The sequence below is a fragment of the Nanorana parkeri genome, unplaced genomic scaffold (assembly GCF_000935625.1).
Source record: "Nanorana parkeri isolate BGI_ZX_2015 unplaced genomic scaffold, ASM93562v1 scaffold42, whole genome shotgun sequence".
Classification (NCBI taxonomy): domain Eukaryota; kingdom Metazoa; phylum Chordata; class Amphibia; order Anura; family Dicroglossidae; genus Nanorana; species Nanorana parkeri.
The window spans coordinates 1,868,732-1,892,015 of NW_017306310.1; the positions used below are offsets into that span (position 1 = coordinate 1,868,732).

Sequence of the window (23,284 nt, forward strand, 5' to 3'; positions counted from 1 at the left end):
GGGAAGGGGAGTGGCGCTCAGGGCAACGCATACAAGCGATGGGACAGCTTTAGAGCCACCGATTGCTTGTATGTGTAACAGCCGCTAACAGCTCTTTACATTCAACTGTTTATTTTTCTGCCCGTGTGCGCGCGCTAGGGGGTGCACGCAAGCAGGAAAAAGAAAACCTTTTAATTACAGCGACCCGCCAATGGGAGCTTGCCGTCCGTCCATTTTTTTTTACAACGGGCGGATGGCAAGTAGTTAAAATAGTCTTTGAGCTTCTTATATTAATTGGAGCGGAGGAACATAGGAGGGAAGTATTTATTTCCTATGCACCTAAGCGCCATCTAGTGGCCAGAATGCTGTATTTTCCTTGTATTACATTGGACCTGGACAGAAAATAAACTTTCGCCCACATTCGCACGGAATGAATGTACATGCAGTTTCGCAGGGCGAATGGCCCTGCGCTGTTTCTGTTCTTTCTGTAGGTCACATACTGATTGATGGTCAGGTCATGTTCTGATGGCAGTGAGCGCATACATCTGTCTGGTGACGCGTTCAGTGTACAATTTTCCCTCATTTGGTCCCCTAAATCCAACATGTAACATGGAGAGCCGATCTTCTATCATCTACAATCTCAGGGTTTCCTCCCAGTCCACGAATTGTTGCTTGACAAATAGTTTGTTTTGTTCTCCCTGATGGAGAGTCATGAGAATAATTCCATTTGATTTCTGTCTCCTGTTATAGCTCGTGTCCCTGCTAACAAAACTTGCAATTAAGGGGAAGGATTCTGGAGCTTTGCTGCGCACTATTTTCAAAGGTGAGTACATCTGTATAAGAGCCAAATGGGGGAGGTCCATGCAGCAGAATGGGGGAGGTCCATGCAGCAGAATGGGGGAGGTCCATGCAGCAGAATGGCGGCGGTCCATGCAGCAGAATGGCGGCGGTCCATGCAGCAGAATGGCGGCGGTCCATGCAGCAGAATGCGGGAGGTCCATGCAGCAGAATGCGGGAGGTCCATGCAGCAGAATGCGGGAATTCCATGCAGAATACTGGGAATATCTTCAGGGCTAGTTCACACCAGCCACAGTGTGTTCCGGCCCAATTGGTGCCGGAACGCACTGGATCACATTGCTACTGGCTCACTTTGTTTTGAGGGCGTGGCGGTGCATTGAAGTCGATGGCACTGCCGCCACACCCTCTGTCCGCAATGCAATTGCCTACGCCTGGACATGTGGCACATCAGCGCCTGCATTCCGGTCCACGCAGAAAAAAATGACTCCAGCACTATTTTTTTTTTCTGACTGCACCGGACCGGAATGCAGTCACGGATGTGCCACACGTTCGGGTGTGGGCGATCGCATTGCGGCAGGAGGGCGTGGCTGTGGTGCCATTGGCTTCAATGCAATGCCACGACCTCTCCCGCCTTAATACAAGGTGAGGCAGCCACAATGCGGTCCAGTGTGTACCGGCACCAATCGGGCCGGAACGCACCGTGGCTGGTGTGACCTGGCCCTCATTCATTAATGTACATGATGTGTTTTTAGAGCCTCATTTTATAACATACAAGTTAGGTGGCAGTATCTAGAGCAAGGGTGGGCAAACTCCGGCCCTCCAGATGTTATGGAACTACAAATCCCGTGAGGCATGGCTCCCAGAGACAGATGCATGATGGGTTTTATAGTTTCACCACAGCTGGGGGGCTGGAGTTTGCCCACCTCTGATCTAGAGTAATAGTATCATGAGTCCTATTTTAAAATGGAGTGATTTCAGTATGCTTGGCAGATTGGGCTTTCACCAAATACATCTGCCACTCCCACTTATGAGTGACCAGATGATTGAATTGGTATAAAAAACACAAATATGACATTTACTGGTACTGGAGTGGTCTAGAGTGATTTCTCCCACAGCTGTGATCAGTCGGGCACAAATAACCATGGGTGGTAGATTATTGGGGGTGAAAGCTGATGGAAAGAATTGCCTAGTGTATGGGCAGAGTTACTGCTGTCATTTACATGGTTCAGAAGGCAGTGGGGATTTCAGCCATAACACCCGACTTTCTTCCTGTCCATCAGGGGGGGGTTCCTACTTACCTATGCATGTTCCAGCATCTCCTGTTGCATTGTCAGTAATGTACATAAAGCTAGGCACACCCATACATTGGGGCCACAGAACGTGTGCAGATACAGTAACACAACGCACATATATTTCACCATTGGAGCTTCCAAAAGTGATCAGAAATTTAGGTAAATGAACATGACATTAATTGTGACCTTGTAAAGGCTCATTCAGTCCTAAGCTAAATGTCAAAGTAGAACTGACGCCAAAAGCTTTTCTTTAGTTGGTTTTGGATAGAGTAAGGACGGGTATGCAGGGTATAAGATTTCCCTTCACATCCTGTCTGATGGTCACAACAGGAAGTGAAAGAGAAGCCCTCCAAACAGATGGAATCCCCTGATGGTCTGCAGGGTCACCAGAACTAGTGTCCTCATTGGAAATGTCCTCATCTATTCCTGTTTTGATGACAGGTCAGAATTTTGGATTTTCTTTTACTCTCACCAGGACCAGTAGAGATGGTGAATCTCTCTAACAGGGACACAGACAGCAGTAAAAACCTGACAGGTCTTCTAATCCCATTCCACGCTATCCCAAAGTCAAATAAAAGCTTTCGCTTCGGCGTCACTTTAACTTCTGCATTTTTGTGTATTAAAAAACGCTAAGGCAGCCCATTTATTTTTCATCACTTGAACGCAATGCTGGTGGTATTCTGCATAGCTGACTTTTATTATAATGTATTGATGGGACTTGTAGTCCCGCATAGCTGCTGGTATTCTGCATTGCTGTATGATGATTATACAGTAATGCAGAATAGCTCCAACTATGTAGGACTACAAGTCCCAGCAATGCATTATATTTTTAAGTAGGGCTACAGAGAGTGTTAATACTGGGCATTTTCACGGGATTTATTCACAAAGTATTTAGTTTAAATTGTTAATTGTGACCATTAATAATATTCCATCCATTATTCACTGCCATCCATAATTTCCTGCCATGGACAGTATATTATTAACAGTCACAATTAACCATTACCAATGAATACTTTGTAAATAAATGCCGGTTTCCTCGTTAATCTCTATGTAAGCGCAGATACGGGTCGGCGTTCTCGAAAGAACACCGGCACTAAGATTTTAAACAAGCGGCTGCCTGAGGTCCCGCGCTTGTTGGGGACCTCGGCAGTCTTCCTGTTAACTATGTGGTGCCATGGCTGGGGGGGCCCTTAATGGTTTCTTGCACCGAAGGTTCTAGTTACGCCTCTGATTGCACCGTTCTATATTTGACAAAGCAGCACACTACAATAGGGCTGCAACAACTAATCAACATAATCGATTATTGAAAAAGTTGTCAACTTTTACATTTATTTTATTTTTAATCCGATTAACCGATTAATCGAACTCAATAATCGGCTAATCGATTTTTGAAAATAATCGTTAGCTGCAGCTCTACACTACAACGTACAGAGCGTTTATTTCTGTGCTGACGATGGTGCTGGGTTTTACTATATGTGTATATTGAGCTGCCACTCAGAATGAATGGTAATGCACCTGACATGCACTTATCTCCTTGTTACCTCAACACAACAGTGTTGATCCACCCTAACATTCACAATGCAGACAAAAGTTCTGTTGGAGATTCTGCAGTATAAAGGAGGAGGAGGAGGAAGACTCTTTAGAATCAGATCCCCTTATTCAGCATTGGAGGTAAGGGGAAAGTTTACCATGACTTCATTCTGTCTGCAGTTCCAGCAGTAATTGTTTTATCATGTCAGGGTCTCCATGTACGGAGGATGTTGCTGTTCGCCGGAGGTTAGCAGTGTACAAGCACTGCATAGAGCTGGTTGAGTCTGGAGATCTGCAGAGAGAAGTGGCTTCAGAAATCGTTGGGCTCTTGATGCTGGAGGTGAAAAAATCATATTCTCATTTCTACCAATATACAGATTTGTTCGAATGTTACAGAATTGTCTTACTATAGTAACTGAAAAAGTATTCCGGATTCTGCTATGTTGTGTCCTCTTCTTTGACCTTTCTCAATTTTTTTGGATGCAGTTATTCATTGTTCGTTACTATTTCTGCCTATTTCTCTATTTCATCATCATCATCATCATCTACTTTGTGGCAGTTCCAATAGAGGGCATTTTGGTTCCTTTTCGTCTCCCCCCCCCACTACTTCCTTCTGGTTATTTTGTTAAACAACTCTGCTAGTCCCATACCACACAATCTGCTGTTTCTATATCTTAAGCTGGCCATACACCTTACAATTATCTGCAGACGTTCTATGGTCAGATGGAAAACGTGCAACACATTCCTCCATCTACGCTAAACTGTGTGGATGGAGGAATCTTTCCCTGGGCCATCTTCAGTATCTTGCTAGTCGGCCCTGCTGCCTGTCAAAATACCTGAACAATCTGATTGGATGCAGGCATCGTTCAGATATTTTGACAGCCAGCTGGGCTGACTAGCAAGATACTGAAGCTTGGCCCAGTGGGAGATTCCTCCATCCATACAGTTTAGCGTAGACGGAGGAATCTGTTGCACTTTTTCCATCTGACCATAGAAAGTCTGCAGCTAATCTAGAGGTGTGTGGGCAACTTTAAACTGACTGGAGCAAACTTTACAACAGCTGCATTCAAGTTGGACACATAGCTTTGTAATCTTCGGCTTTATTATCTGGCAATACCTCATTGTTAGAGGAAATATTAGACTTTTATATTTGATACCAACATCTGTTCATCTGTCCATGCTCATTGCATTGTTTATATTGCAGATATCCATATGATTTGGATGAAGCAGAGCTAGACTTACACCTAACTATGAAATAACCTCACTTTATTTTTGTGTAGCTCTCGGATCTGACACAGTTTAGTTAGAAAAAGATTTGCAGTTTTCACATTACAGGACTACAGAAGTAAAGCCCTCTTCTTCAAAACAGAATGGCAGGAAGCATAATCATTGCAAGTATTTTGTTCACACTATGTCCGGAGCAGATCTGCAAACGCAGTGCGTGTTTGATGCGTTCCAGTTGTGTTTTATTTCGCTTAAAATAGGCTTTCAGGTGCAGTCCAGTGCGTTTGCATGCATTTTGATGCATTTACATGTGTTTTTGGTGCGTTCCAGACCAGAAAAAAAATAGTGATTTCAGTATTATTATTTTTTTTTCCCTGCACCGGACTGCTCTGGTGATAACAGAGCCCAGAAATACCATAGGAATACATTGAGATGCATTTCAGGTGTGGCCAAAAATGTTCTTGTCTGTATCTGGTCCGGACATGGTGTGAACAAGGAGTCGTCAAATGTACTTGCAATGAAAATGGAATGCTCTCCCTTATTCAGTATAAATAGTTACCACACTAAAAAGATACACACCATTTTGTTTATATCCCTTGTTTGTTTCCTCTTTCAGGTTCATCACTTCCCCGGGGCATCCCTTCTTGATTTGGCTAACTTGTATGTTGAAGCAGTGAAAGCTGGAAGCATGTCCAATGGGAAGTCTTTGGAACTGTTCCCTAATGTGCTTAAAGCTCTCTCGTCAAAGGAAACTTTAGTCTATGGCAATGGTAACATATAAAACGTTTCTATCCAACTGTTTGATTGTACCGAGACTTTTGCTTGCCATACATATTACATTTCATTTAGATTTACCAAACCAATGCAATGTGAGGGCCTGCCTTAACAATTCGTTCTATTACACATTCTATTACTACGGTTGCTGATAGATCTCAGGGAGATTGCGTAGTCAGATTTCAATGGTATTTTTACAAAATTGTGGCTACTCATACAGGGTCCAGTGTTAGGGCTAGTGAAAATGATTGTTCCAGATAAGTTACTGGATCAAAGACCAGCACATATCTGCTATGAAGGTAGCCTTAGTTGGCCGTTGGGTTGCCTTTCTGATAGACGGGAGAGGCAGCCCAATGGGCCAACACATGGCAGGCTGACCACCCTGCTACTAATTGCGAGTCAGTGGCTTATCATTGACAGCATGCACCAGTAGGTGCTCCGGGTAATAAACTTTGCCATAGATTCATTTAAAACTATTTCCTTAAGAAAACTATAGATGGTGACACATGATGCCAAACATATTCAAAATAGAATTTGGGTTACATACACTTAAGGCCACTAAACTACATTTTAATATTTTTCTATGTTTTATATCCTGATACTGCCTGATACTTATAAGCTGGGAGTTCATCTTTAATACTCTGAAAAGAGTATACACACTGTTAACAGATCGATTCCGATCATGAAACTGTAATCACTTACTGTATTTTTTTTTCTCTTCGTCCTTACTGAAAAGTAAGTGAAGGAAAAATAAACATATTACAGTCCATGTACCCATTGCACTCCTGACCGCACGTCCAACAAAGTATCCTGGGTGCTCAGTAGTCGACGGATGGCCACCGTCAAAGTAATGCAGAAAAGAAATAGACACCGGCACTCCAATAGTAAATCGATTACGTCTATTTATTGACGTACATCAAAAGCAAAATAACACACTTAGCACTAAGTGTGTTATTTTGCTTTTGATGTACGTCAATAAATAGACTAAATCGATTTACTATTGGAGTGCCGGTGTCTATTTCTTTTCAGAAAAATAAACATTACACTGTCTGTTCTTGTTTAGTAGAAGGATATTACTTAATACAGGAGAATTGTATATGTACAAAGGGTGTTCTGCATTGTGGGGAATAACTCATTCAGTTTAAGTACATCTCCGGGGTTGTGCAGAATACTCAACAAATTCCTGATTTTTTTTTTCCATCCTGACTAATTTATATGACACTTTTTTTTTTATAAGGAGAACTAACAGGAGAGGAATGCAAGAAGCAGATTATCAATAGTCTGTGTTCTACCAGGTAAGGGTAGCTTTTGTTCATGTTTGCATGTTACTAATGTTTGTTAGATGAGGCGCCCATTTGTGTTGAATTGTACCTCCACCCCGCCGTGTCCTCTATTTTTCCATAATTATATCACTGCCCATGGTAAATTCTGTTGCTACATTTTTCAAAGATTATACATTTTTGACCTAAATGTATTTAGTGGACTTACTGTAAATCTGGAGCACATGGAGCAGTTCATTTTCAAAGGGTCTCATTTATGATGTGTTGGCAATAATATCTGACTGCCTGTAATAGCCAATCAGATGCCAACCCATACTGGAGACAACATGGCTGTGGAGAAATCGAGTCAGTTCTTAATGTATACACTTTTTTTTATTAAAGAGCTCCATGATTTTTTTTTATTTAACTCTTGCAGTGATGCTACCTTTTGAGGCTTCAAGAGTAAAGTGCTTGTTTGTGTCTAGGTGCTAAAATAAAAGTATACCCACCCGAAGCTCCGAGCAAGCCAGCCAGCTTTCAGCAATCCCTCCAGCCTGTCTTCCCCCTCCCTGCAGTATTGGAATAATTTTCAGCGTCCTCCAGTCTATACACTGTGTATAGACATTGATGATTTACGGGACCTTAGACTGCTGCAGAGGAAGGGGAGAGACGTTGGAAGGACCTGTCTAAGAAGAATCGCGCTGGGAGCTTTGGCTGAGTTTAACCTAGACACAAATAAGCGCTTAACTCGTGCAGTGCGGAGGTAACTCCACTACAAGGGTTAATTAAAAAAATCCTGCTTCTTTAATTTAGTCCCAATATATATTCAGAATTATGGAGATGCATTTATATTAATAGCAGAAAGTTTCCCAGCACACTCACCAGCCAGCATGCAAAAAAACTTGTCTCACCGCTAAGGTTAAAAACAGAGGTTTAGATACACGTCTTCTGTTTTGTTTTGCATTTATATTGATAACGCATGTCTCTTGTTTACTTTTTCAGATGGGACCCAAAATGTGTCATTTTCCTTACTTCAATGTTTAGGTAAGATTACTTAGGCCTTGTTCACACCAAATGCAGAGCAGATCCGGTCAGGTTTCTGCACACGCACACTAGTCTTTTAGACGTGTTTTTGGCTAAAAAATAATAATTTTTTTTTTTAGTTTAACATGGGCTTTCAGTGCGTTCCAGGCATTTGCATGCATTTTTGATGCGTTTGCAGATCCAGAGCAGGTAAAATAGGGCCTGCTGCAGTTTTTTTACCTGCTCTGGATCTGCATGCTGCGATATGAACTGGAGCTAAAAATACCATAGGAATACATTGGACGCAGTTTTGATCCGGTCTGCACCTGCTCTGCTCTGGACCTGCTCCACGCTTGGTGTGAACTAGCCCTTAAGCAGTCAGTGTTCAGATCCTTTCAGTTGCCTGGTATGTGTTAACCTTTTGAAATGATGTGCATGTTGGAAAGAGATCTTTGTAAATTAAATTTACAAAGGGGATATGTGGTTATTAATCTTTGTAAATTATCATAACGACACATGCCGCCCTTCTCATTATCTGTGGATTTTTGAGACCCAGAAATGTCAAACGTTTTTACACACACTTCTATATCCTATCCTGTTATATCATTCCGAAGTCCTACTTGCTCTTTGCTGCTATGCATATTGACCTCTTCCTGGTCCCCCCTCTCCAGAACACAGGTTTTTTTGTTTTTTCCCCCCTCTGTATCCCTTCCCAGTACACCACCTCCAGGTTTCTTACCAGAAACTCCTTTGTCTGCAGTCACACTTTCACCACACAAATTGCATATTGGACACTACCAATGGCCTTACTCCATGACACAGTCCCTGCTAATAACCTGCACACACTTTTAGTTTTCATTGCTTATATTTAACGTGTTCTCTTTTAGAGATGTATTGCTGAGTACAGAAGAGTTGCAGTTTGTTGCGGAGAAAGTATTAAGACTGTTATCCAAGTTGGACCTCCAAGAAATGCCCCCTTTGGTTTACCAGCTTCTGCTTCTTTCTGCCAAGGTAATCCCATACTGTAGCTTTCAGTATATAAAAAAAGGTATCATGGGGATAGTTATTATAGCCGGCTTTACCAGAATGTGACCGCTGTATGATTATGTGATCTTCCCTTTTTATATTCATTTTTTTTAAACACTTTTATTGTTGCATAATTTTTTGTTTTGCTGTTGTGTTAATGCAGGGGAGTAAAAGGACAATACTGGAAGGAATTATAACAGTTTTTAATTATTTGGATCAGAAGGTGATGCAAGAAGCCAGAAATGATGAGTGAGTACATGATACTTTCATTTTATTAATACATTGACCTTGGTGTTCCATTTTTATAATGCACCATTTATGTCATAAGCATGATAATTTATACATCAAAAACGCAATGTATTTTTCCTCAGGCATGAATGTTCTGTCTGCAGCACAGTTTATATATTCAGTAAACTTTGGTTGAAGCCTTGCTCCAAGTCTTAGTCTGTCTCTGTATTGTATAATGAGTGTCCACAATCCAGTTCTGTGTGCTATGCCTCTTGTGTGCAGTCTAATTGTCTGTTCTTTGGTAAATATGGACAAGTTTCCTGTTTAAAAAAAAAAATGCACAAGTGAAGACAGTATTACATAGTACATGTACACGTATGCAACAGGCATTTACAAACTAGTTTTTGCCTCTAAAACTGTCCAACATATTGAAAGAAAAAAGTGCAAATTAGGGAGAGTGCCGCAAATGTTTGGATGGTCCAGTAAAAAAGACAGCCAATGCGTTTTCAGCACTTCAGAGCTCTCCCTGTACAGCTCAGCTCTGTTGAAGGGGGATTTGTTGACACCACCCCCCCAAAGCACATTGGCTGCCTTTTACTGGACCATCCATATGTTTGTGGCGCTCTCACTCTTTTTTGCACTTTTTTCTTTGGATTATCTCTGCCATCCAGTGGATACTCCCAATGATAGAGAGCAGCCTCAAAAGACACAGGTCCTTTATTAGGTCATATTGTGCAGTCATGTGCTCCACTGATACCTACCTTGTCCTAAATATTGGTACGTTTCTCTTTCCCAATTGGTCCACTAATGACCTACAGGCAATCTTAAACCTGACCTGTATCCTTCTAGTAGTGGATGGGCTTAGTCTTCCAAATATTCTGCTGCTTCTTCTGATAAGAGGGGTGAATGGGAAGAGAAGGGTTATCCGGCTGTTCTGGTTATATACTTAAAGTGAGTGGGACTGTATAAAGGAGACCCGGTGACATGAGATAACTGCAGCCAATTGGAGCACTGCTCACAAGAAATCGTTTCAGCAATCAGATTAGCCTCCATTAGGATTGCTGTGGTAATTACTGATTTTAATACATTAATATCAAATGACTGTAAGAATAAAGAAGTCTTAAATGTGATCTGTTCAGGTAATCTGAGAAAGAATTTCAGATAAACGGCACCACAGTGTTTTGGTCGTCAAGGTAATATAGGATGCAGTTCATGTAGGTCCTTAAAGTGATATTAAAGTCATAAGGGTTTTAAGCTTTTCTAAATGCTGATGAAATTGCTCGCAATGGATGCTGCTTCTTGATGTTGAAAATGTTTAGTTTCCTGCAGAATCAGCTGGTTCCCTGAGCACTGGCCCCGATATCCTGCTTTAGGGTGGCTCCTTTTCTCAAGCAGAGTTCTATGGAGCCACCCTTGTGTGCGCTAGTAAGCTATGCATATGTCTCCACAAACACACAGACATAGCAAATCAAGCTATTTCCCTCCCCTTGGCCCCCTCTCCTCCCTTCTACAAGCTAGTAGATGAACAGTTGCTGGAGATTGTGCTCTCTCTTGTCGTCTTGTACTGGACAGGAAGTTCAGGGAAGCTGAGAGACTTGTAACCCGATGTTCAGAAACATGAAAACTGTAAGTGCTCTGTAATAAAAATAAATGCTTTGCTGGGCAATATATATTTGTTTGCTCTGGGTTCATTATTGAATAAAAGTTTGAGAGTTTAATACAACTTTAAGGCCACTTTCCGGTAAGTAACCATCATAAGGTGACTGCATTTACAGCGTGCCATAGCTGTTACTGCCTGATGCTTATCATTTCTGCATGTGTTAGACCCACAGTTCTAACAGCTTAGGCTGAATTAAGTACATTTTCTTTCACACCAATTGAAGAAATGTAACACAGTATATTCTCCTTCCATTACATGCAGTTCTGAATGAAAATTGTTTTTGCAATTTCTTTTTAGCTCATTAGAGCTGGAAGACTCCACTATCCCAAAGGAACAGCTTCGTCAAGTAGAGGGCACCATCATCTTGCACATTGTCTTTGCTATTAAATTTGACCAGGACCTGGGGAGAGAGCTAGTTAAGGTATTGTTACTTTTTCAGAAAAGGGTAAAGCTTAAAGAGGAACAATCATCTGGCTGTCCTTTTGTAAGACCATATACACAGTAGATGGAAACATGATCAGTTATCTATATGGATCCACTAAGGCTCTGCTTCATGTTTAGAAGCTCCCATTAAAGGTGCTGCCATTCATATCTATGTTTTAAAATGGAAGTAAAGTTTTCTGCCTCACAGGATCTTTTACCATAATGTGTAAGCATGCAAAGCATATTAGCACCTAAAAGGAGAACTATGAGGTGAGTGCTTTTCACTCACCTCATAGTTCTAGCCGACCTGTGACAATGAGACTGTCACAGGTCGGCTCAGTAGATCGGGAGGTGAGCGAACATATACCGGCGTTCGCTCACCTCTCGATCCTGTCACGGCTCTCTGCCGTGACACTGGAGGGGCTAGATATCCCCCTGCCCGCTCCGATCCGCCATCGCTGACTGGCGGAACGGATGGGGGAGTGGGCGGGTACAGCTGGCTCTGCCTCTAGATAGGCAGAGCCAGCTGTCACTCACACAGCTGGGCGGATCTCGACATCGATGTCAGGATCCGCTCCGGCTGCGGCGTCTCAGCTCGCGGTAGCTCGCGGTACACTGAGCTTAGGGTAACGGGAGGACGTTAGTTTGTGTCCTCCCGTTACCCTAAGGAGAAATATGGGGAAAAGCCCTGACCCCATAGTTCTCCTTTTAATGGCACACTTGCCTCCGTCCAGATACAACCATAGTCTCCCCGGTTGTTCCATCGATGGCACTTCCATTTTGTTCTTTCTTTTTGGGTTCAGGAGTCTTCGGCCACCTTGATGGTGAAGTCTGAGATGTCATGATTCCCACACAGTGGAAAGCAGAAATCACCAGATTAAATGGACATCAAAGATATTTACTGAGTGCTGGTGATTTCTGCTTTCCACAGTTTGTTGCACGTTGCCATCCGTGATTGTCACTGCGAGCACCACTACAAGTACTTGGGCCAGGAGTGCTGTGAGCAGTGCAGAGGGACTTACTATTTTCTACGATGATTCCCACACATGCGCACATGAGTTAATTTATCTCGTCACTTCCTCCCAGCATTTTACATATGCCGGATTAAACAATGAGCTGCGCATGCACGGGTGTCAATGTACGATTAGAGACATTGATGTGAAGTATGTTCATATAAAGAGTGGAGACATCTGATCTATACATTACATAGCCTATAGAATAAGGATGCCAGCCCTGGAGCTTTCTATTTCAAGTATAGCCAGCAATGGCAGCTTCCATATTTATATCCTGACAGTGCATTCAGAATGCCCACAGACTGTGAGATTTATAGTACAGCATAAACTGTTGGTGAAAAGGCTTTCTGTTTTCAGAATGTATTTTGGACTGTAATTTGCATTAAATGAATGTAATGCCTTTTTATATAAATGCATGATACAGCCGTTGTCTCACCCGTCTCTTGCTTTATTTTATAACAGACTGCACAGCAGGGGGACACCAACAAATTTTTATGCCCCTTTAGTGTCGCTCTCCTCTTGTCGGTGTCAAGAATACATAGGTTTGAAAAGCAGGTAGGAATTGTTATTTTAGCCCACATTTCCCAAATTACGTGTTGTGTAGGCTACCACTTTTTACACGGAGGAATTTCCAGCTTTTATGACTGAACTACAGCTCAGTGCTGAACACAGTGTGTGTGTGTCATTTCTGAGCGTGATGAAGGGACCCTGCGTGGCCCTGAAGACACTTGTCTGAGTGATAACATTTGTAAATAAAAGGACGTTTTTCGATTTCAACGTTAATTTGGTGTGCTGGCGACATCTCTATCAAGCTATGTACAGTATGTATGTATGTATGTATGGGTTTTTATTGACAAAGAACTTGTATTTCTGTGCAGTATTTACTTCCAGGCTGCAGACTACATTGCAGTTTGGCAATATAGCCTACTGAAGGTCATTGCTTTACCTCTGAATGGGCAATGAAATCACATTGATAAGGTCATCACTATGCTCTGTTCTCCTCTCTACAAGCTCCCTGTTTTAGACTATGTAGTACAATACAGTGTGAATGGCTGCCCCTCTTTCTTTCAGTTAGTTAGTTTTTTTGTTTTAAGAATACAGAACTTGATTAAAACATGAACTCTAGGCTAATAGCTAAATACATACAGGGTTGTTTCACAAAAGGGTGAAGAGTTTGGAGAAGGCAGAAGTGAACAATCTAGGGCAACATAGCTGAACTGGAAAGTGAGCTGAATTGGAGAATGTTTCCAAATCTGCTATTTTTCACTTCTGCCTTCGCCAAACTTCACCCTTTTGTGAATAACCCTCATAGATTAAATACATGCATGGGAGCTGTATTAGCTGTGATGGGATTTGTATTTCTGTCCATCCAGTTCTGAGAGTTGCACAGCCCTGTCTGGTGTGAAAAAGGACCTGATTTTTCTGTACATGCTGCAGTTTCACTTTCATTTATAGGTCTCCTCTGGACAGTGAAAGAAGAAGCACCATTTATTTTAAAAAAAAAAAAACAATTTGCATAGATTCGTCCACTGAAACTGCACGTACAATTGTTCTGTTGTGTGAATGGGACAAAAACAAATGTTTTTAGTCTAATTTGTTCTCTTGCCAAATGTTATTGAATAGGGAAAATACGGCATTATGGGTACTAGATGACGCTGAGGGTCGGAGGAAATAAATACATGTCAGTATGGAGAGGCAATAATACAAGTCAAGAAACTGCTGGAGGGAATGAGCATAAGTGTAACCATTGATACTAGGGGGTAGTAATGGTCACATTTATATGCGTATTCTCTCCAGTGGTCTCTTGAATTGTAACATTTTGTCTCCTTACTAACATGTATTTATTTTCTATGAACCTCAGATCCATCTAATGGCCATAGTAAAGTTCTGTATGAATGAGCCTTCTGAAGAACATTTGACCTGCAGGGACCGCAAGAACATTCATTTTTGTCGCATTCTCACAACTCACACAAAACGAATGTACATGTAGTTTCCCTGGACTAAAGCTATTCAATGTTCTTTTATAAATCGATCCCTGTGTACGATAGGAAATGCATATTTAGCTTCCTCTAACTTTGTATCAGCAAGTACTTGTAAGTTTTATTTGTTTTATTTTACAGGTTTTTGATTTCCTGAAAACTATTATTTTAAAAGGATTTAAGGACCTCCAGTTTCAGCAAGGTTCCAAGTTTCTCCAAGATTTAGTACCACAACCAACATGTGTCTCCTCTATGCTGCTGGAAATTGTGAAAAACAGGTAGGTTGGTACTTTTCTCTCTCCATGTGATCACAGATCTGTTTGTGTTACCTCCATTATATTACCTTTTTACCTCCTCAGTGTTTTTGGTTGGGACCATGTCACCCAGGGATTGGTGGAGCTTGGGTTTCTCTTAATGGATTCTTGTGGCCCTAAAGCCATTCCAGGAGCAAAAATCTTGGAGACATCTGCTGGATCACCAAGTCAACAGGCCAGTCAGCTGGGATCAAAGATTTTACTAGAGGCCTTTAAGGTAAAATTGTCTTCGCACACGATTGTTCACACTTAAGTATGAAGCGCACGCATTTCTTTAGCCACCTACTTTACAACTTTTATATTCAACATTTTCCTGTTAGGTTCATGAAGCAATAAGGAATGTGATTTTGGAGCAAGTTTTGAATCGAGTTATTACAAAAGCCACATCTCCGACAAGCCATTTCATAGGTAATAAAACACACTGATCATATTTGATTTTCTTAATTGTACTTTAAGGATAAAAGCTCTTGTTTCCAATCATTGTAAACAGATTTATAATATAAGCGTAGTTCTGTTGTTCACCTTGACAGTATATTATTCTCGATTATATGAGTTTACGTTTGCCGTGGGGGTAGTGTGGGGCAAGTTTATTAAGTGAACCTCTTTGACATAAATAGGCCAATTACAAGCTCACTTTAAGTTTTGTTAAATGACACGGTAGTCAAATATCAAATGGTGCAAGTGGTTAGTATATTGTAGAAGGGTTAAATACTTCAGTATGTAGCTGTGTACTTATGCTTATCATGTGTAAGTGCAAAGCCTTTATGAGCAAGTCGTGGGAAGTTCTGATATTTATTTACTTTTGTATATACATTTTTTAAAATTTACCTTTCACAAAGTGTGTGTGTGTGTGTGTGTGTGTGTATCAGTCCTTGCTATTGTTAATGATGTGCTTGCCTCTTAATTGCCATGCTAATAGTCTGATAGGGAATTTTGTAAATGTGCGTTGCAATCTATTACTATAACATGCAGGGCATATTAAAATATGTTGAAATTGATTTGCAGATCTTCTGTCTGATATTGTATCCGCTACGCCGCTCATTCTCCAGAACTCGGCCTCCAAACTGACTGCCGCTTTTGACCATTTGTTCCAGCTGCCCTTCTCCACAGTGCTGGGCCTACTCAATGCCTTGCAGGTAGGTAGACTCTAATATGTACCACAAGCAGAGTGCACTGGGCAGGGGTAGTACACAGCCAGAGGTTCTAGCCTCTCCCTGCTTTACTGCTTCCCGTGCAACAAATCCAAAAACCACTGCCCATGGCCACCTTTCCCTTTTCGCTAGTTGTTTGTAAGACAGGAAGGGAGGATAAATCTCATTAACAGAGCCCCTGTTGGCATTAAAAACCAGACTGGTTGTAACTCTGCCCTGCTCTATCCGGCCTACACCCCCCCCCCCCCTCCAAAAAAAAAAAAAAAATTAAAAAAAAAAAAAACTAACACCCCCCCCCCCTTCCAAAAAAAGAAAAAAGTTTTGGATGGACATATTATGGGCATTCACCATCTACTTGTATAGTCTGTGAGTACTAACCTCCGTTTATATTCTGCCGTTACAGCCTATCTTTAAGATAAATGTATCTGTGAGGGATTGTATCATCCTTGTTCTAAGGAAGGCAATGTTTTGTAGGTAAGCTTTTATTACTGATTTTTTTTTAAATGTGTGGTGTAGAAATCTGCTCATTGGTATTTAATTTAGTTCATAGATAAATGTCTCATTGTATAGGATTAATCTTTGTAAATAATGAGCTACTTTGTGACCATAGAGTGTAGTTCTCCATGCTGGAACCTTGATGTGGCTTTAAAGTCACAGCATATACTTTCCTGTTATAACATCAGCATTCTAATATGAATACATACTAGAGTTGATTTTAATAATACAATCAAAGCTTACTTGAAAAAATCCTGTTTTATATAGTGAGTGCTGACCATCACTTTCAGTATCAACTTCCTGGATTCCCAGTGTGCTTTGCATCTCTTTACCTTCTGATTGATGTGATGCAATTTTTTTTTTTTTTTAAACTATATATCTCATCATGCATTGCTTTCAGCAAGCAATGATAATAAATTGTTCAGAAGTTGTGCCACAAGGAACTGCATATTCATTAGTGTTGGGTGACATTGTCGGCGCATTGAGGAAGTACATCCTATGGACATCTTCAGTAAGCAAGCTCACAAATTTATAGATCGATAATGTTATTAGGAGAGGGATAGAACTTGTATAAATTCAATAGAGAAATATTTAATTTATTTTTGTGTATGTATGTGTGTGTGTGTATATATATTAGTGTATATATATATATACATACACACACACACACACACACACACACACACATATATATGTGACATTAATTTTCCAGCTAAGCACTTTACTGGCACTGTTTCCAGGCCTTGTGATCACCAAGATTAACCAATTATGGTAATCTCTTTTGAAACGGGCAATGTTTGGTACTTTAGCAAGCATTTCCTATTTTGGGGCACATTTGTGAAATAACCAGGAATAGGTTGCACCTAGAGAGCTCATGAACCAATCATGTGACTACTCCGATTAGCCAATCATGTTGATCACAGAGGTTTGGTACTTTTGCTACAATAACAGGTTTTCCCTCTGCCTGCAGCACTGCATATCCCTATCTTGAAGAAAGAGATATCCACTTGACAGGTGAAAGGTTTTTGGCATAAAAAAGGTGTTTTCCAACCCTGGTCCCCCATTAGGATGACTGTAGAGGGGCAGATGTTTTACTGCAAAAAATAGGCAGTGAGACATCTATTCATCCTCAAACAACTTGCATATCATTGGCACCAACCAGCTCAATCCTGTTCCCCCTTTCAGTAGATAGATAGATGCATTGTGAACTATATGTTAATGTTAGTACCTACTGTGACAGACCCCCGTACTCAGGATGAGTATGTCAGCCGCTGTCTTCTTCCTTGCTGAGGAGATATTGAAACCTGAAGATCTGTAGCTCCCAGTTTCCCCAGTCACTAGCCAAGGCTTGAGTGTAGGGTAAACAAACTCTGATTTATTGAGCAACTGCACAAACTTTTATACAGCAAGTGATGAAATCAGAATATAATCCCATCACATCCACCTCCCCTCCTCCCAGACCATCGGTCTGCTCAACACCACAGGTGTCCACCTGCTAACGAACTCCAGACAGCCATAGCATGAGCCTGGCCAGAATGTCATTGTTCTGAGCTCCCTCAGAGTACAATGGGAGATAACGAGGGATGGGGCTGATAGTCTTTCCATAACCAGGTCACACAGCATAACGCACTCAAACATAACTCAATACCAATACACATTTAACTTAACCAATACACATAAACTGATCACCATGTCGTCACACCTACAACAAAGAAAATACAGACAAGACACCAGCTGAAAAAGTTACAGTGGATACAGATCTACAAAAGAGTACCACTTTGTCCCTGTGCATACATGATTAGTCGGACATGAATGTACATATATTAGTTTACCTGAGTTACAGTCCTTACTATTTGTGACAGATTTCAACAATTGGAAGCAAATGAAAAGAATAAATTCTTGTGAAAATCTATGACTTTAACTTTTATCAGTTCCTCTGTAGGTTGCAGTATACTGTATTTTACATATCGACCAAGACTGGTGCATCCAAGCTAAGATTGGCAGTATAAATATGGGAATCCAGATTCTTTGCTTGTAAAAAATAACCGGTCTTGTAAATGTAACCTAACATGTTTGTGTATGCTTGTTAAGGTAAAAATCACTTTCCAAAATTCTTCAACTGATCTGTTTTGTGTTTTTTTTTTTTTGTTTTTTTTTCTTTATGACTAGTCAAATAGAGGCCCGGAAGTCTGCTGTTGCTGGTTTCTTGCTTTTACTGAAGAATTTTAAGATCCTTGGAAGCTTGTCCTCCTCACAATGCAGCCAGGCCATTGGTGCAAGCCAGGTATGAATTCATGCCTAATATAATGTTGCATGGCCTTCTAGCCTTTATAGCAAGTTTTACATATTCAAGTCTGTCATTTTGTAGGTGCTGGTGGATGTCCATACCCGCTACAATTCTGCTGCAAATGAGGCATTTTGCCTGGAGATTTTGGGCTGCCTAAGAAGAAGTTTGAGTCAGCAAGAAGATATTAGACGTCTGCTTTATGAGGTAATGTCCCTAATTATCAGTGATCACCTCTAACATTTTCATTACTGTGGTGTCTGATTCTGTTGCGTATATTAAGCTCAAAATAAATATTACAATCTGACCATACAATCTCTGTACAATCAACTTTAGATTTACAAATACTATATAATATGAGCATCCACCTGACCTACAGTATACAATCAACCTGTATGCATTCCGGCAGGCCCTCGCACTACATAGTTGTTGGTAAATGTAAAGGAGATTTTACATTCAGATTGTAACACATAGCTTTTCATACATTATGAGCCTTACTTTTTTATTTCATCTTTTATTTCTCTCTGTATCAGGGTTTTTATGATGTACTTAGACGCAACTCTCAACTGGCCAGCCCTATCATGCAGACATTGGTGTCCCAGGTATGATTGTCAGTAGTTGAGAAAAAAAAAATTTTGTTATTCCGATTAGCCGGTTAAAAGATGTTTCTTTCCTCTAAAAACCACATTTCTATTATAATATGTTTAATATATTTCTGTTGGTTTCTACTAGGCTACTTCTATAGTGTCATGCATTAAACATTGGCTTCCAACAGTCAATGCTTGGTCCTTAGTGATGCATTACTATGGTTTCCAAAAGTCTGCAACATGGATTTAAACTGTTTTTGAGAATATGTACTGGAACTCACTGTGTCCCCAGTCAAGGCTGCTTGTGTAGGGAATTCCTGAAAGCTTGTAAAGGTGCAATAGTGTTGACAGGCTTTGCGGGTTGCTATCTGAGTTTAACGTTACTGCTAAAAACAGGGCCACTCTGCTAATTGGTAAGACACATCTAGGTACCGGCACCATCTGCTAAGTTGTTGCTGTGACTCTTTCAATAAGCACTCTTACTACATCTTAACTCCACCCATAATGCTAAATTAGATTCCCTATGTTGCCATTTCAGCGTGTGATGTTCTGTAGGGGTTTCCATTTCTCCTTGCCTGAATTGTGTTTACTGATGTTTTGTACAGTTAAAGCGTTATTATGAACCAGAGCCTGATCTGTTGCCGCCATTGAAGCTTGAGAAGTGTATCACAGCCCAAAAAGAGCAGATTATACTGCAAGAACCTTTGGTAAGAAAGACAAAAGCTATGCATTTTTAATACAAGTGTAGAAAATTATTTCTTGCCTTTATTATACACTGAGTGGCCAGATTATTATGACCACCTGACGTTTGTAGGCAAATTAGCTATAATTTTGCGCTGAAGTTGCTAGAGGGCCAGACCATTTATAAATAGGGAAGCAGGTTGTTTACCACGACAGTAGAAGCGATTTTTGGGAAGATATGGGTAAACAACACGATTTAACAGCCTTTGAATGTTGGATGATTGTTGGCGCTCGGAGCCATGAGCGAGTATCCGCAAAACAGCAGAATTCGTTAAATGTTCAAGAGCAGTGTTTAAAGACTGGACTGTCAGCCGAAAATCTGGGTCTGAACGTGCGAATTGTGGCCGCCAGCGACTAGTCAATGTTAGGGCAGAACGGAGAGTGGCAAGACTAGTACAAGACAACAGAAGGGCAACAGTGCAGTTTCAGATTCCTCGCATCACCTTTCAACATCTCGTGGAGTCACGAGGCGGCCCAACGAAGTCATCTCGTGGCCCAACGAAGTACTGATGGGGTGGTCATAATAATCTGGCCAATCAGTGTAATGTGCAAGTTGATGAGAATTGGATAGCCAAAGATATCACTCTTCTAAACTCGTCTAAATCGTTTCCTAACACTTGACACTCCTGTTGTCTAGGCACACCTATTAAGCAGTATTCATAGTTGCCTGAGCTGGTACAAGCAGAAGAGCAGTTCACTGCAGGAGAGGGGCATGGAAGATGAAAATGACGATGATGACTATATGGCATGTCGGAAAGAAATTGATGAAATGTTGGAATCTATAACAAGAAGAATGACTAAATGTGATCTGGAAGAGTTTGAATTGGTAATGCTCTTTCACTAACTGAGAAGCCACAGTTTTGCTACAGCCAGAATTTAATGTGTTTTCTCCCACCATACCAGGACAAGTCAGCTGACTTCTCTCCAAATTCCAGTGTTGGGATGAAAAATTATACCTATGCTGTTTTGGTCATGGGAGTTTGTGAGGTGCTGATTGAGTACAACTTTACCATAGCAAACTTCAGGTAAGAAAAGCTGCCAATCTGTCATATTTCTGTTAAGGCAATAACCAGTCACTTTCTCTTTACTGATCGTTTTATTTTCTGCAAAAGATGCAGACATAGTCCCAACTCTCCTGCTAGCATGCTCTTTTATATCGGCAATAAGTCATTTTGAGATCTAGTGTTCATAGTACATTTAGGCCTCATTCACACTGCTTAGAGTCGGCATGTACAGATCAGTGCGGCATGCACGGCCGTATCGGGCCGTTCCCGGGAAGGACAGGTGCTGCGTGTGATTTGCTTACCCGAGCTGCACATCCGTGCAGGTGTCCGTACTCCTACGCAGACAGGATGAATTCTGTCTGCATCTGAGCACAGACAACCGCACGGATGTGCAGTTCGGGTGAGCGTACAGCGATGTACGGCCGCATCCTCCCATAGTGAAGAACAGGCTGCATACAATCACACGCGGCACCTGTCCTTCCTGGAAACGGCCCGATACATCCGTGCACGACGCACGGATCTGTACGGGGGTCGACTCTTAGCTGTGTGAATGAGGCCTAACTGTTCATTTTCTATTATGTGATATATACGGTACCTTTTTTATTTATCTTTCAGCCTTCAACTCCTTTTTAAAGTGTATTCTTTCGACACATTTTTATTGTTTTGTGTATAAATGCTGGGGGGGGGGAGATTAATCCTTTCTGTTTGTCTTTGTGGCCATTGTCACCGGGACAGATTAGGAAGGGAAAATCGTCAAATTTGAGTTTTCACCAGAAAAGGAATAAAGGGAACAGCTGTTGGTGACACTTGTAACACAGACAACTTAAGCTGGCCATTCACTAGTAGATTTCTGAACGAAAGACTTTCTTTACCTCCCGATAATGCCATAATTGATGAATGTCGAATGTGACTTAATTTTATTTTAATCGATTTTGGAATGAATGGAGTTTCCCAAACAAAAACCACATTCACTGTTAGAATTTTGTTGGAGAAACATTTTCCATCCTGCTCCCTTTGACTTTTTTCATCACTACGGTCAAAGGCGATCATCGATTTGACCCCGCCAACTAATAGAAAGTCGAAAGAAAGTTCAGTCGTAAGATAGTTCTTTTGAAAATCTAAGCAGTGTATGGCTAGCCTAACATAGAATTTCCCTTACCATGAAAATAATTCTTATCGCTTTTGAGACAGAAGTAGAGATGAATCTTTCCAATGGAACACAGATAAATAAAAACAAAAAAATGTAGGCATTACCTAACTGTATTTAAAATGTTGTTTACTGCTTAATGCCCAGAGCTGTCATGATGGTTTGAACTAGGGTTGTTCGGATACCAGTGCCTATACTTGGCATTTTCACGAAAACTACCAGAGTTGCAGTGGTTGCAGCTGGGACCGGGCTCTGGCACTCCACCACTGTAATCATTAGTCTGTATTGTTTTAGAAAACCTGTCACATGACACTAAACACAAATGTATCGGTACTTGTGTCTGTAAGTACTTGGACAAGTATTAGTACTTGTACTTGACAAAATTGTATCAGTGTATACCCTTATATATATTTATAAAAACAAATTTATACATTAAAACAGAGATGTACAAATCCCAGGAGTTTAGTGTGCTTCTTACAAATGACAGCTGCCTCCTAACTTTTGCATTTTTCTCTAGTGTAGTCTTGGAGCTGGAAAAGTATCTGTACATGTACTTGTACCGGGTACGGTACTTGGTATCTGAACATTCCTAGTTTGAATCTTGCTTTAGTTACAATGTTCGATATGTAACATCTAATGGCCTACTTTTGATATTTATTGTGTGTGTAAGGATATTATTATTATGTTGTAAACTTTCATATGTTAAAGACCGTTTTGGCAAGATTTACAGCACCTTCGCTTGGTTTTTATTGCGGTTTGATGCCCATATGTGTGCACCCTTTTTATTCCTAGTAAAAGCAAATTTGAAGACATTATGGGGATTTTTAAATGCTACAGCAAACTGGCTGATATCCTGAAGGAGAAATCCGGGAAGTCAAAACCTTCCGGCAACAGTAAAGCATGCAAAAGCTTGCTGTCTATGGGATTTGTTTCCACAATTCTAACTGCGTTATTCAGGTACAAGATCGGTTCTGAATGTGTATCAAAATAAATTCTTTAGTAGTTGGTATTTCATATTTTTTCTGTTGCTTTAAGTACATATCTTTTTCAGGGACAGTACAAGGGCCCACGAGGAAAGTCTTGGTGTTCTGAGAGCCAATCTAGACTTCATGAGATATATGGTGTCTATTGCATTGCAGAAGATACAACAGCTGAAGGAGACCGGAGTCACTGATGGGCCTGACGGACAGAATAGTGACAAAATGTTCCACAGCATCTGTGAGATTACCAGGTAATGGACAAAGTGGCCAACTATACCTTGATCGGGTTAATGTAAGATATATCAATGTGTTAATGTTTTCTAAGCTTTCTTTGTGTTTCTTGATTTTTAATGAACACATGGGACAGACACAT

The 23,284-nt window shown here is 40.9% G+C and overlaps 1 protein-coding gene across 1 annotated transcript in view; it reads left to right on the top strand.

The window, feature by feature from the left end:
* FANCI (Fanconi anemia complementation group I) overlaps positions 1–23,284 on the top strand; it is a 42,208-nt gene that overhangs the window by 1,613 nt on the left and 17,311 nt on the right. Inside the window, exons 2-23 of the mRNA XM_018571885.1 lie at positions 730–802; positions 3,809–3,939; positions 5,440–5,593; positions 6,835–6,892; positions 7,859–7,900; positions 8,767–8,890; positions 9,069–9,154; positions 11,091–11,238; positions 12,692–12,784; positions 14,350–14,486; positions 14,568–14,739; positions 14,843–14,930; positions 15,528–15,658; positions 16,077–16,147; positions 18,338–18,452; positions 18,537–18,659; positions 18,986–19,054; positions 19,645–19,746; positions 20,418–20,606; positions 20,684–20,805; positions 22,724–22,888; positions 22,983–23,162. Coding sequence (XP_018427387.1) covers positions 730–802; positions 3,809–3,939; positions 5,440–5,593; positions 6,835–6,892; positions 7,859–7,900; positions 8,767–8,890; positions 9,069–9,154; positions 11,091–11,238; positions 12,692–12,784; positions 14,350–14,486; positions 14,568–14,739; positions 14,843–14,930; positions 15,528–15,658; positions 16,077–16,147; positions 18,338–18,452; positions 18,537–18,659; positions 18,986–19,054; positions 19,645–19,746; positions 20,418–20,606; positions 20,684–20,805; positions 22,724–22,888; positions 22,983–23,162 — 2,573 coding nt within the window. The remainder of the gene's footprint in view (positions 1–729; positions 803–3,808; positions 3,940–5,439; positions 5,594–6,834; positions 6,893–7,858; positions 7,901–8,766; positions 8,891–9,068; positions 9,155–11,090; positions 11,239–12,691; positions 12,785–14,349; positions 14,487–14,567; positions 14,740–14,842; positions 14,931–15,527; positions 15,659–16,076; positions 16,148–18,337; positions 18,453–18,536; positions 18,660–18,985; positions 19,055–19,644; positions 19,747–20,417; positions 20,607–20,683; positions 20,806–22,723; positions 22,889–22,982; positions 23,163–23,284) is intronic.